A 12,800-nucleotide genomic window follows, 5' to 3' on the forward strand; every position below is an offset into this window, starting at 1 on the left:
AGGAGAGGGTCTCGAGACAGGTTCCATTATACAGACTATAGCAACAGTTACGTAGGGTCAGTAGCGTGTGAGATTACAGGATTTTTCTGTTGATGTTGTCAATACCAGCTCTTGAAATTTTCTTCTCAGGATGTTATAGAATGTTCTTTTTGCGAAGATGTATAACCAATTCTTTGTACCTATTAAACATAATGTTAAATCCCTCCCTTCCTCCGTTATCTAAAATACTTGGTTTCGATTTAACATAGTATGTTATAGTCCTTACAATTTTGATAGTTTTTTTTTTTCATTTTTATTTTTAATGGGGATTTTCCCATGAAACCCCATAAAATAACGGAAAAATAGGATTTTTCCAAAAATGGCCCAAAAGGTTTTTATAAAAATTTAGTGTGTTATAGTTCTTTATATTCTGAACAAAATGGTACAAATCCCATCTCTGTAAAAATTACGGTTCAAAAGTTATTGTAAATTATGTTATTTTCCCATAAAATAACGGAAAAAAAGATTTTCCCAAAATTGGCTCGAACGATTTTGATAAAAATTTAGTATGTTATAGTCCTTTAAATTCTGAAGAAAATTGTACAAATCCCATTTCCGTACTCTCACCGCTTACACATGATAAAGGTTGTTGACAAACTTATGGGAGAAAGTATGTGTCAGAATGCTGATACCGTTTATTTTTAAATGTGTTTTTATTTCAGTATTAAGTAATATTGTTAACGTCACAACGAAAAGGAAACTGAAAAAACTTTTAGATAAGACATATTTCAAAAGATAATGTGATTCTCGAACAAAAGACATTCCAGCAACACAGAACCACTTAAAGTAAATAGTCTCGTGTAGATCTAATATTTTTCAAGAGGAACGATTCGTATGAAGGATCGACGGAAATCCTCCATCAACCGTTTGACAGGTTACTTCCAAACTTCCTCCCTCGTATCAACCCTGTTCCTGTTCTATAAGTTAATCTTCAAAAAAAGTACAATTTATTTTTTATAGCACATTTCATCATTTACTCATCGTTTGATCATAAACTGTGTTGTCAGTTTCGTGGTGGTATATTTTTTTAATTTAAGTAAACTAACTAAAAGAGGCTTAAATTTTCAAATCGATGCCAGGGTTCACAACGACTACAGCGATATCGGGTTAGGTTAGGTTAGAATGTCAACATGGTTTAGATACGCCATGGTTCCATCATAACCTCTTCTAACACAAAGTCGCGGAGGTGTGGCAACGTCGCACCGGCCGGCGGCATATTGCCATGGTAACATAGCGCAGACGCCCCATTATTAGTGCAGCAGCTTCATAGGCCGTGGGTGCGGCGTTGCCACATCTGTCTCGTCGCGGTCTGAGAGGAGGTCATGCTCCATCCGTAGCACGAAAACGCTGTAGATGTTAACTACGTGATAATTTAAATGTCTCTCTCTTAGTTGTTGATTTAAATTAAGCAGAGGTCATTCCATAATAACATTAAAACACCAAGTGTTCATTATTTTAGACAAAAAAGATTAGGAAAATCTCTATTTACATAAAGTGTTCAACGTTTATTCAACGTGAAAGGTATATGCACAAGCGTTCTCATTTATTAGCAGAATTAAGTAATTGTGTTAGACTGATATATCCATCCCTCAATAACTTTGTCAATCTTTTATTCAACCACCACACTGAAGAATCATTTCATTTGATACCCTCCTGTCTGACAGAATCATATCAGGTATCATATGTTGACCTAATACTGTGTGGGGTTTGGCAAATAAGAGGACAGAGGGTCCCATTTGATCATAGTTCAGGTTTACCACATCAGAGAGATCTTCATTGCTGCTTGCATACATAGAGCTCTAATATCTACGATAGATTGACCTCAGATCGTAATAGGCGCAGAGTTAACTGAGGCCACTAGGAGTAGCATTTTGTTCCACTTATATTGGAGAAATGTTCAAACTTACATAATTTACCTAATTTTAACCAACTTCGAAGTTTTATCTACAACAAAAAATCACACTTCTTAATAAGGGATAACGTCATTGTTGGACACAACGAATAAAAAGGTGTACAGTGCTATAATGTGTAGATTGTTTTTTATTCGTTGATTGGTCTATTTGGAGGGGTTCTAATTGGCTGTGTATTTTCCAAATTGTACTAAAATATATTTATTTTTACTAAGATTTTTCTAAAAGTAGAGTTCTAACTAAAGTGTTCTCTAAAACAAGGTATTACAGATCTCGTTGTAACCACATGACGTGTGGTTTCCAAAGACTTGACGTGTAAGTTAATATTTGATCAAGGCAGCAGTGTGTTCTGTATGTGTATTACTTGACATGTTAAATACAAGGTGGAACGTTTACACTGGATTTGTTAGGTAACAACCTGTTCTTACGTGGCTTACTTTGTAAATGATAAAATCAAAATACTTAAATAATAAGTTTAAATATTGATCAAGATGGCTATGCTGTATGTGTTTGAATATATCTTGACGCTTTGGAATCGTAGCATGACGTTAGTTTTATAAGGTTGTCTTAAAAAAAGTATCTAATTTATGTATGAAAATTGTAAAACAGAGTTAATAGGCAAATCTCAATATAAAAATACCCCCGCCGCAGCAAACCTGCCGTCTAAGCGAATTTCCATTTGGCCGAATTGATTTTCAATTGATCTATTTAAATAACATTAGGTTTAACGAGTACCTAGGTTTGCTGCTACAAGGAAACTAATAAAGTAGTGTGTTTTTAGTAAAATATTGATAGCTTACTATAAAATAAATAAATTTGCCAAGTTTGATCAAAATATATCCATAAACAAGCAAACTACAACATTTTACAATATTCTCCATAAGAATAACATGGGAATTTTAAATTTATCATTTTTTTAGTTTTCTCCGTAACCAATAACCGTACAAAAACACTTTGATATACTGAATTGTTTGTTTTTTTAAGCTCTTTAAGAAGGTTTAGAGAAAAATTGGGAAATTTTTTTGTTTTGAGGGTAAGAAGTGAGAAAAACCAATTTTTACCCCATAAAACCCCCCATTAAACCCTGTTCCCATGGTCCGATCATGCTGGATCGCGAACTCATTCAAGTTTATCCCGCCTTACACCTTCAAACCAAATTTCATCAAAATCGGATAAAAATTACTCAAGTTATCGTGTTCACGGACACATATATATATATAAATATATATATATATATATACACCTATATATATATATATATATATATACATATATAAAAATTTGAACGAATGGTGTTTTTGGCCTCTGGGGACATTAAAATGAAAAAGTAAATCGGTCCCGGGCCTAAGTCTTACCATGAGACCTACGGTAATAGCTACTTCCCTATAGGGAAATTCGCTAAAATAGCTAAACTATGTCTGCTGTGGTTACACGTTTTACATTATTTATAAGAGTTATCTTTCATATTCTACCATCGTAATTGTTTCCAGTCTTAACCATATACAGTGTACAACTAAATTTTGGAAAAAACTACATTGTATTTATTAAGATTCACCAACGTTTGAGATACATAAAGATGTTAGTAGTTTATTAAACATTGTCTTGTGGCGTAGAGAATATTGTCTAATGGTTTAGGAAACATTGTTAGGTGGTTTAGGAAACATTGTTAGGTGGTTTAGGAACATTGTCTACAGGTGTAGAGAACATTGTCGGTGATGTAGCAGACATTGTACAGTTTGTTTCGCCACAAAACGCCTCTTTCAGCCTCAGTCAATACGGATAAGTTCGCCAGATCTGGTCCTCAACACAAAGCCCCACTCTAGACCATTGTTTGGACCTAAGTCTCGGCTCACATTTTGTCGTCGTTTACTCGTAATGGAACTTGTGAACCTCTGAGCTTGTACGTTTGCGGTTTACTAAACCTGTAATATCAAAGAATATTAAATGTGAGACGAGCATATATTTATTTAATATTTGAAAAGAAGAACTATTTTCCACTAACTTACTACATTTATCTAATATAGTAATTAGAATTTTCTTCGTGCAATAAAAAAGTAAGGAGGCAAGTCGATTGGGGTTAGTGAGTCTGAAGAAGGTGTAAATTTGGGGTTCTAAAGAGCATGCGTAGGGTTAGCCGATCAAGACTTCTTGGCTGTAAATCAAAACCTAAAAAATTTAACAAAAGATCTCAATTTTTATTCAAACTTTTTTCAAAAAATAAAATTCTAAATTGTCAACCATTTTCTCAAAAGAATGCTTGTTCCAGATACATTTTCCTGGCCATCTACACCGCCGAGATGATAATCAAGTCCATCGCCAAGGGGTTCATCCTCAACAAGTACACTTACCTGCGCAACCCCTGGAATTGGCTGGACTTTGTGGTGATCACCTCGGGCTACGCCACCATCGGGATGGACGTCGGCAACCTGGCGGGGTTGAGGACCTTCCGAGTCCTTCGGGCTCTGAAGACCGTCTCCATCATGCCAGGTGGGTGTGTTTTGAGAAAGGGGAGGAGTTTATGGAAGTTGTTTGTATTGAGTAGGTGGAAATTGTATTTGTTTACGTAGTTAAGTACGTGGTTATGATTTGATAAGTTAACTATTCGTAAAATAAGAATTGTGAAGACTACATCCTTTATCCCGATCCAATTCAAAATGTGTCCTTTGGAATATAACTAAAGTAAGAACTCTGTAACTTGATAGATTCCATCGTATCAAGATATAATATTATTAGATGTTATACTCGTACATATAATCAAAGCTGTTAAGCGCTCTGTTGTGTCGGTTGTAGAACAGTTTGATTGACGCTGAATAATCAATCAGAGTTAAGCCTTTGATCAGAACTGTGGCAGATTAGTTATTACACAAGTACAGTGTTCTGTAATTTAATTTAATTTGTCATATATCAAAGGTTTCTCATAGATTCAGATACAACTCTCTGAAAATCTGAGTTATAACCAGGATTAACAGTTAAATTAAAATTAAATCTATCCATTCAAGGTGTTTACTTCAAGGTGTATAACTTGTGTTTACTGATAAATACATTTAATCAGCCAACAGCTCTGACTCTAAAAGAAGTATACTTAGTATTCCACTGGCAAACCTGTAACCAGTTTTAGAATACGGACATCGTCAAATTGACCCACTGGCAAAGTGCACCAATGTCAATTTCTCCTGAAATTACGACGACAAAGTGTACCAATGTCAGTTTTCCCCGAAAGTACAACTTACTAGAAACTGCACCGTATTTTAAAACCCCCTGAACTCTTACAGCAATAATAACAATACTAAGGGAGGGATATAGTTTGCACATTAGTACTCTATTAAAATGGCTCAATTACGTATCTTATATTAGATTTTTATGTCAGGTTTTTAAAGATTGGGAGCAAGCTACTCTAGTGGTTATCGTGCCTTCGTCCCTTAGGTCAAGGGTTAAAGTCCCGCCAAACACCAATGAGTTTATCCATCATTCATTCCTTAGCGGTGATTAGGAAAGTTCTACGCGTAGTATGAAATGTGAAAATCGGATGTAGGCCTATGGGAATTGTAAAAAACATAATTTTACAGTGGCGTTTAAGTTATGTTATTTGCTCCAATTTTAACTTAAAATGTTCACAGCACGATTGGTTTAGAATACATTTTTGAACGATTGATTTTTTATTTCGAATTTCCACGAATCAACAATGATCATAATAGTGATCATTTAAAGTCGCACGTATTGACATTGACGAAGTCAAACGGTAATTGATTGGTGGCTTTGGTGTAGTTAAACCCTCGTGGGAATCATAACCACCTGATCCGTCTAACATGGCCTGGTAATTAATTACTGTAATGGTAATTCATGGAGATATATGAGAACACAGTGTGGCAAAACAATATAACATTTATCTCGGTCATACTAGGAAAAACCAACAACTTTAGGCTCATTAAAACTAAATGCATTATGTTTAGTTAAGGATATGGTATGTGAGGAACTAAATGACTTTCATATCAGTTAAAAATAATTATTAAATGAATTTAAGTATGCTTCATATCTGTTTATATCATACGTAAACATTAAAATTGAAATAAGGTATAAGATTTTACAAATAAATCAAAATCATTGAAAGTTTTGAGTTTAAATTAATTACTACGCAGTTTTGAAACGATATTATTCATCTTATCGTATTTGTATTTATACATTTTCTGGTTATAAATTTTGCCCTTGGAAACCGGAATTTAAGCAACAAAAATACCTTTTACGCCGAAATTGTGTTGTGTTTAAATAGGACGTTTGTGTTTAAGATAATTCTAACAAGTCCACAAAAGCATAGCAAATAACGGATGGGTTTATGGTATGGCATCAGTTTTGTTACACGAATAAAGTTTAGGCGATTTATTAGAATGTTTATGGTTTATAGTTTAAGGGTTATGGCGAAGTTGAGGGTTTTAACTGGAAAATACCACTTCTTCAAGTTACTACTTGGTGAATGCCGTACTAAAACGGTATTATCTATCGGAAAGAAATTTTAGAACCACTACTAGTTAAGGTTAAGTAAATAATTAATAATATACCATATAAAAATGTTTACAGTGTGTCCCTTAATTACACTGTTTAACTCCGGGAAGTAGTTATATGGGTCGAAATAAAGAGAAAATAAGAATTGAAATGTTTTCCTCTTACATACAAATTTTATATTTTGATTTTTCCAATTTATCTTTATAAAACTTGGTATGAAAGTTAAGGTAGAAGAAGCCTAATTTAGGAATTTATCTTGTCCAATCCTTGATTTCGAAATGGCATCCATATTAGTTTTTATTTAAATTACACAAATAGCTGATTTTATGAAAAGATTTAGTTGTAAAATATGGCACCTGGTTAATGATGAATTTTGGAAAACAATTAATTCTTGATTATCTCTTTATTTTGACCCAATAACCATTTCCCAGAGCTTGAGTTTGGCTGTTTATTTGCGGGGCAACTTGTACTGTATTATCAACATGAATATTTTGAATCAATAGTTCAATGTCCATAGCTCTTCTCTAAACAAAAAAAGTAACATTTGATAGTTTATAGTCTTAATGTGACAACAACAATAACCTACGTTAAGGTACGCCTAGGCGGAAAATCGTCGTTGTACACTTTGCAAGAGTATATTAAGTCAATCACTATTATTAATATCATTATTATTATTATCATAATCTCTGATCAAGGGGGATACAAATATATGCATATCGAACGTGTTTTCTTCGCTGCAACTTCTATGCCGTAAAAATACCAGTAGAACTTTGATTTATTTAAATATTTTAATTGTAATTAGGCCCCTACAGTAAATTATTGTTCCTCAGGTATTTAATCACATGTGTTGCAGTGATAATAAGTTAAACCTCAACATCAATCAGCTGTGAATATCAATTGCCAGCTGTTTAGTGTCATAAATCTTCTAATTTACTTTCCTTTTGTTATCTCATTTTCTAATCCACGTGTTCTCTAATCTGTTAATAGCCATATATACTCATTGTAATGTCATAGATGAAGTATTGATATAATAAAATTAATTTTGAAGAATTTATGTTATTCGTGATTAAATATTCGTAAAGTATCGTTGCGTAAATATTACTAAGATCACCATCAGTGTGATTTCTTTTTAAATCGGCATTCTTATCTATATTAACCATAGGACCAGATTTTTTTTTACTTTTTAGAAATTTCTTATTAGCATTTAATTTAATTTGTAGTGCCGTAAGAAAAGATTTATTTGAAAAAACTTTTTTAAGCAAACAGTAGCAAAAGTAAAATGTTTCTTATCAGCCAGGAATTTAGTTAACACTGCTAAATGTAATTGGATGTTCCAGTGTAAATGCCACTGGGGAAATGAGTGGCCACGTAGCGCGGGAATGGCGACAATAACATTCAAACTGCGCTTAATTTGGCGGGAAAAGGCGCTTAGCTTGATGGATATATACATTATACGTTATAAGAACATCTTCTAGGGAAGGTGTGTAGAGCCTTGCAGATAAAGGTCAAATTTAAATCATATGTCGCTAAGAACACGAACAGAAACTAATATATTTGGCTAAACAAAATTATAAGGTGAAAATTCATTAATAGTTGTGAAAAGTACCAACAGAACAAAGACTGATGAAGAAGTATTGCCAATCGATACACGTCAAGATAGGGTCAAGGTATCTCATTATTGTAATTTTGTATAGTTTGTCCTTTTTACGAATACTAAACATAAAGTTTTGTATTATTTAAAGGTTTATAGTTAGTGTTAGGTGTTTATAGTTACAGTTTATAGTTAGTGTTTGTGTTGGTGTTTTGTTTAGTTTATAGTTAGTGTTAGTGTTAGGTTTATAGTTAGTGGTAGAGGTACTAATGCAATAATGGTATGAAATATGTATGAAATCCACCCGAATTCAATTAGTTATGAAAATGTGTCGTTAATCATCATAAATGTATATACTTTAAAATTTATTGATATTTAGATGAGTTTTGTATTTATTTTTTTGTTAGTTGTTGTTTTAATTTCACTACCTTGATATTACCGTGACGTATGATTTAATGGTTTATTGATGTCTAATGATTAATTATTCAACAAATAAAATATTTCGAACTAATTTTATTTATGAATAATTTTGTTTTTCTTCAGCTTCCCTGGTAGCCTCAGCCAGAGAGTTTGTGTAAGTGAACTAGTCTAGTGGTAGAGCACGGGGCTTCGACTCTTGAGGTCTAGGGTTCGCATTCCACTAATCACTAATGAAACTTTTCCATAGATAATCCTGCGACTTTATAATTTCCGAATGAAGTAATGTGTAAAATATGTTAGAGCCTAGCGTCCTAGGGCGTAAAGGTGGATCTTAAAAATAATCATAAAACATAATTGAAAACCATAAAACTATTAATCGTATAGGTACTCAAGCGTTATTGGGCGTATTTTTATTTCATTTTTGTATAGATATGTGTAGTACGAAATTACAATAGTAACACACATTACAAAATAGACTTATCTGGGCCTCACTGAACAATACTTTCCACAGGGGCGGGTGTAATTGGAGGAGAACAAACAATTCTTTCTCTCCAACATGTCTTTGATCTTTCCACTCTGTTAGTTGTTTTACCTTCCACAATCCAGGAATTTTGTTCTCAAAGCAAAAGGTTTGCGCGTAATGCAGCTTAGGTTCCACTGGTCAGTTCATACAACTGACAATTTAGGAAAGTTTAGGAAAATTTGGGAAAGTTTTAGTAATTGAAACTAAAAACCGTTCACAATTTGAATGATTATTAATTATGAATGATTAACGTTGTTTTATTTTTAAATTGAATTATTTTCAAGTTTATATTTTAGCGAATTTCCCATATAGGGAATAAGCTATTACCGCAGTACTCATGGTAAGACCTGGACGCGGACCGATTTTTTTTCATTTTGAGGTCCCTAGAGGCCAAAAACACAATCCGTTCAAATTCATATATATATATATATGTGTGTGTGTGTGTGTGTGTGTGTGTGTGTGTGTGTGTGTGTGTGTGTGTGTGTGTGTGTCCGTTAGCGCGATAACTCGAGCAAAAATGATCCGATTTTGATGAAATTTGGTACAAACGTGTAAACTAAGTTTATTCGAACGAGTTCGCGATCCAGCATAATTGGACCATGGGAACAGGGGTTTATGGGGGGTTTTATAAGGTAAAAATGTGTTTTTCCCATTTTTTACCCTAAAAACAAAAAAATTTGCAATATCTTTCTAAACCGTTTTGTAGAGCTTAAAAAAAGAAATAATTTAGTATATTGAAGCACTGTTGTATGCCTAACGGTCACGGAGAAATTTCAAAAATAGTTTAATTTAAAATTCCCATGTTATTCTTATGGAGAAAATAAAAATGTTGTAGTTTACTTGTTTATGGATATATATTGATAAAATTTCGCAAATTTATTTATTTCATCCCATACTATTCACGTATGGTCAAAAAACACTTTTTACCTTCCCCGTAGCAGCAAACCTAAGCACTTGTTAAATCTAATGTTATTTAAATAGGGAATAGATATGTCTTATTTATGGAAATATTTGAGTAAAAATGTAATCAGACAAGTTGAAATTCGCTTAGTCTGCAGGTTTGCTGCGGCGGGGGTATTTAGATATTTAATATTCAACGGTACTTTTGAAGTGTTAAGGATTGTAGCGTACTTTTCTGCAGTATTGTGTCACCTATTGTATTGAGTGTATTGTGGTATACCAACTGTGAGATGGGAGGTGGTCAACTACCACTTGTGAAGTGGTTAGCCGCTTGCACCAACCACTGCTGTTGGTGGTACACCATTTGGTTGACTGCAGCACACTATATGTTTGGATGATCGGATTTCGTTTGCCTAGTAAATAGACGGAGTGTCGGGAAACGTTTAGATAGTTCGAAACTGGACCCGACTTTATCATTCCAAGACCTGCCAAGACCTGACAGATTAACAAGTTGATCTTAGTAACAAAGCTTTCATTGTATTACAACACTCATCTTCCACCACATCAACTTAACTCATATCACTCGACTTAAAGTACGCAAAATGATGTGTTGGTTTCGAATAGATCTATTGCTACACGTTGTCAAATTGTAATATATACAGCATGACGGCACTACTATCAAAATATTAAACACTAATAACACTAATAATAAACTATTTAACAGTAATAAAACAACGGTATAACCAAACTGACACATACTTTCTTCTATCAACAAACATTATAAAAAAACAGTGGTAGTAACTATAGTTCGGCCGCTTAGGAAACGATCTGCGCGCTAATGCTAAACCAATGCTGGAGGAGGTCGCTTTCTAAGCGGCCGAACTATAGCCTCATTCATGGGGAAAGTCTTAAGAATGTCATTCACTTTTGAGGCGCAAGTGTTGAAGCTCGGGTGTTTTATAATTTCGTTTAAGGTAAAAAAAAACCATTACATACTAAATTTTAATCAAAATCGTATGAGGTGTTTTGCGAAAAATCTAATTTCCTTTACTTTATTGGTCATATAGGAAAATCACCACTACAATCTATAAATTATTAAAAACGTAAAAAGACTTAGTGACATATATATATATTTTGCAAGGTTACAAAATTATTAGGTGAAAATAAATTAGGGCCTATAAATAGTTGTAAATAGTTGTTAGGGCCTTGATCTGTTGTTTTATGATGTTGAAAATTACAAAATATAAATACTTAGATACCTAATTTCACAAAAATTGGACCACAGGGTAGTCTGTAGCTCTGTTCACATCCACACACATACACATCCAGACACACACACAGACATCACTTTAAAACCCACACAAAACTCGAAGATTTTAACGGAAAATATACTTTTCCATTTACAAACAATAGTTAATATCATAATCATATTTGAGTCCTAGCCAACGTCATTCCTTTACAGCTCCTAAATGTCTCGCACAAGGTAATATACCATAGTTCATACCCATGTAGCATGTATTGAGATACCAGCTAAATACCAGTGGTTGATTTATAGTAGCAGGCCCGTCACTGTATTGTCATATTAGCAGAGAGAATAACACATGGAGGCTACATAGTTAGGAATTTATGACGTTTTCTTTTTTTACTCATGAAGGTATTATTTTTCTTCTGCTTTAAATTATGTTACTTTATATGCAAATATTTTTTTTCGTGAGACGCCAAAAGGTTTGGTATGCGATATTTCTCCGAATGTTTATGAATTTAGTCCTTTTTCTCAGTTTTTAATTTTAGTAAACGTTTAAGTACGTGAAGATGTAATTTTGACCGAATTTGTTTATAGTTTGGGTGTCAGGCTAGTTTAAGGTAAAACCATGCTAAAATATATTTACAATCTCACTTTCCCAAATTAAAACTCGTCAATTAATTTATCCCCATTTATGTTAAGAAACATTTAAAAAGAAACATTTAAAACGCTCGTAAGTGTATGTTTACAAAAATTAATATTAATACTCACAATTAAATAAAGTATCAAAATGCATGCATAAAACAATGAATTTCGGTGTCAAAAATAGCAAATATAAATAAATATTGTGTAAAACCAATGTTCATGAACATTTCGGACTCCTAGTGCACCAAATTGTATTTTGACGAATTAAATGCAAATGTTAATCCCAATTTAGGATGTTAACGTCTGGGTTTGAGTTGGATGGTGAGCTGAAAGGATTATTTGTGTAATGAAATGTTTTATTCATTTTTCAGAGATATTGAATTTAAACATTATCGATTTACAGGTATTATGACTAGGGAATGCTAGGCCACGTTTTAGGTGGCCTTAATTGTTGATTGTATGATGTGGTAGGTTTATTACTGACTATGATCAGCTTGGTCCTTTGCCAGAACCATTTAATAATATTAGATTAGGGCAGATCGATCCAACATAGAAAAGCTTCTAACTTTTTCCACAGTTTATTTGCATCATTTTGATTTTAGAGGAATTATTGTGGATATTTTCATCAAGGTTAGCCCACCCAATTTTGTTCTAACCTATTATATTGTTTCAGATTTTATTTTATTTTGTGCATTTTCTGACCACTATCATAGAATCAATACCAACTATACAGTTTTATGTGTAGGTTTCCTATGTGATTTTTCAGCTTTAGCTGAATTTGATTACTTATTTTGTTATGTTTAAGGTAATTCCTACCTGAGGATGGAATCAGATTCCAGATCTTGAAATGTCTTGAACACTTATTTTTATAATTATTTTAATGCAAAATTTCCGCAACCCTCAATTTCCATAAACCTAACTTCACCAAAATAAACTTCTTACAACGTTGTCATTATTTTCATTCTAACGTCTCATATAGCATCATTGATTCCGTCACTAGGAGGTATGGTTACAAGTAAGTGTGTAAGGGGT

At 33.2% G+C, this 12,800-nt stretch overlaps 1 protein-coding gene across 1 annotated transcript in view; it reads left to right on the top strand.

Annotated features, from left to right (window-relative positions):
- LOC128996508 (sodium channel protein 60E-like) overlaps positions 1–12,800 on the top strand; it is a 317,588-nt gene that overhangs the window by 216,341 nt on the left and 88,447 nt on the right. Inside the window, exon 4 of the mRNA XM_054421885.1 lies at positions 4,216–4,436. Coding sequence (XP_054277860.1) covers positions 4,216–4,436 — 221 coding nt within the window. The remainder of the gene's footprint in view (positions 1–4,215; positions 4,437–12,800) is intronic.

This window comes from Macrosteles quadrilineatus, unplaced genomic scaffold (assembly GCF_028750875.1).
Source record: "Macrosteles quadrilineatus isolate MER2022 unplaced genomic scaffold, UCM_ALF_1.0 Scaffold_6__1_contigs__length_79288215, whole genome shotgun sequence".
Taxonomy (NCBI): Eukaryota; Metazoa; Arthropoda; class Insecta; order Hemiptera; family Cicadellidae; genus Macrosteles; species Macrosteles quadrilineatus.